Source organism: Triturus cristatus, chromosome 9 (genome assembly GCF_964204655.1).
Source record: "Triturus cristatus chromosome 9, aTriCri1.1, whole genome shotgun sequence".
In the NCBI taxonomy this organism is placed as follows: domain Eukaryota; kingdom Metazoa; phylum Chordata; class Amphibia; order Caudata; family Salamandridae; genus Triturus; species Triturus cristatus.
Genome location: NC_140592.1, coordinates 956,967,291 through 956,969,440, shown reverse-complemented (window position 1 = coordinate 956,969,440; position 2,150 = coordinate 956,967,291). Strand labels below are relative to the sequence as shown.

The 2,150-nt window shown below is 40.7% G+C and overlaps 1 protein-coding gene across 1 annotated transcript; it reads left to right on the top strand.

The window, feature by feature from the left end:
• The first annotated feature begins 360 nt into the window (after positions 1 to 360).
• On the top strand, positions 361 to 1,874 carry GPR65 (G protein-coupled receptor 65). The gene has a single exon (XM_085628051.1). It carries the CDS (start codon positions 495 to 497, stop codon positions 1,494 to 1,496), a length of 1,002 nt encoding a protein of 333 aa, XP_085484177.1. The 5' UTR covers positions 361 to 494; the 3' UTR covers positions 1,497 to 1,874.
• Positions 1,875 to 2,150: the final 276 nt, after the last annotated feature.

Below are 2,150 nucleotides of genomic sequence, written 5' to 3'. Positions count from 1 at the left end.
TTGAATCATTAGCGTTTCAAGACCATGCAATTATTTACTAATCCTTCTCATTTCGCAATTCAAAGTTTTCAGGAGAAGTGAATCGTTCAAAAGGGAATTATCTCAAGACTTTTTGTGCATGTAATTAAATCATGGGCATGCTATACTATTGAATGAGAGCCCTCTATTAAGGGTGCTGGTTATCTATCTGTTCATGCTTTGTTCAGACTTTTTTGTATTAAATAGATTTGGAGATTACATTTTTCACTCTGATTAAAATGTTTCTTCCTATGCAGGATTCCTGAAGAAGATATCTGGATGTCCCTGGGCGCAACATCTACTGATCGTTTGATGACCTCTGTCTTGGAATATGGTATAATGATGTTTGACCACAGATGATTTCTACATGGATGACTGTCATGTGAAGAGTAACAGAAGACACCCTTGTGTCTCACATTCTAACACCGCACTCCCCTGCTCGATATGAATGAAAGACCTCCACGCTCATCTAGACGATGACAAGCAATGGCACAGACTGCAATATAGAGCATGACCTTGATCAGTATCTATTTCCAGCTGTCTATATCACTGTGATTGTGATCAGCATTCCTGCAAACTGTGCCTCTCTCATTGTCTCATGTGTGCAGATGAAAAGGAAAAATGAACTAGGAGTATATCTTTTCAACTTATCCATAGCTGATCTTCTGTACACTCTTGTACTGCCATTATGGGTGGATTATGGCTTACATCATGACAACTGGAGGTTAGGAGAACCCCTTTGCAAGATGAGCGTCTTCCTCATGCATGTCAATTTTTATGCCAGTACTGGTTTCCTTACCTGCATCTCATTGGATAGGTATATTGGTGTTGTCCATCCTTTGAGGTTTCATCAGCTACGTACGAGGAAAGCTGCTGTGTACATCTGTGCTGTTGTGTGGTCTGTTGAAATCATATCAAATGTGGTCATACTCATGTGTCAACAAATCTTGAATAGAAACCAAAATGATACACTTTGCTATGATACTTTCCCAATGAAGGAATGGAAAGCATCATTCAACATCTTCCGGATATGTGTTGCATATTTCCTACCTCTGGTGATCATGGCATATTGTTATCAACGGATAGATATTGCCGTGAAGCATAATCAAGCCACTGCTGATGAAGCAAAGAAGAAAATAAGGAAATTGTTAGTAGCAATTCTGTCCACCTTCTTTCTGTGCTTCACACCCTACCACATCCTCCTACTAATGCGCAGCATTTCGGAGCCAGGCTCCTGTGAGTTTGCCAACTGGATATTTAAACCTTACAAAATAACTTTGGCCATAGCGAGCCTCAACTGCCTCGCTGACCCCATTTTGTACTGTTTTGTGAGCGAGACAAGCAGGACAGAGATCAGCACTGCGTTGAAATGCTGTGTTCAGGAAAACAAGTCTCCAGCGAAGCAAGAGTTTCAGATGACTTCCTTTTCAAACAAGAATACAAATGAGGCAGTATCAATAACTAGAGATGGCCCCTGAACAACAGAAGGGATTTCTGATAGTCGATCCATGTGTGCTATCAATATCTCACTCCAGAAAATAAATTCAGTCCACACCTCTGTAAACACAGACACAAATTTAATAAATTATTATTCCTCAGACGTTGATCCTCCAAGGCTCATCTGAGTCAACCCGACAGACACCGCGGATATGAACCCCAAAGTGGGGATCCCAAATATGGGGTTCTATTAACAGGGCATCAGATTCTGACTATGTCATGTCTTTCTCTCACTAAGACTCGAGAAGCAATGACTGCTCTGGCGAAAGGAAGACAAAAAAAACCAACCACTGAGCCGAGTTAATGTGTATTATTTGCTGATCCTTACACATTTGATAAAGATCTTGCTCTTGAGCTTGCCCCATCATTTGATTTTATACACAAGTGCACTAATTTATAATAATAAGTAATATTTTTTAACCAAATCTGTAACCAAAAGGAACATTGGATGCAAATGATGTTAGGTTATGCTTTTTGAAAGTTGTACTAATATAGCCTCAGAGCCCGCCGCAGCAGACTCTACTGACCATTAATGGCCCGTTCCAGCATTAAAGGCCCGAGCAGAAGGCGAGAGGACTTTAACAAAGAAGCGAGCCTTTAATGGCCACTACAGAGGGCTCTAATGCAAATAGAAC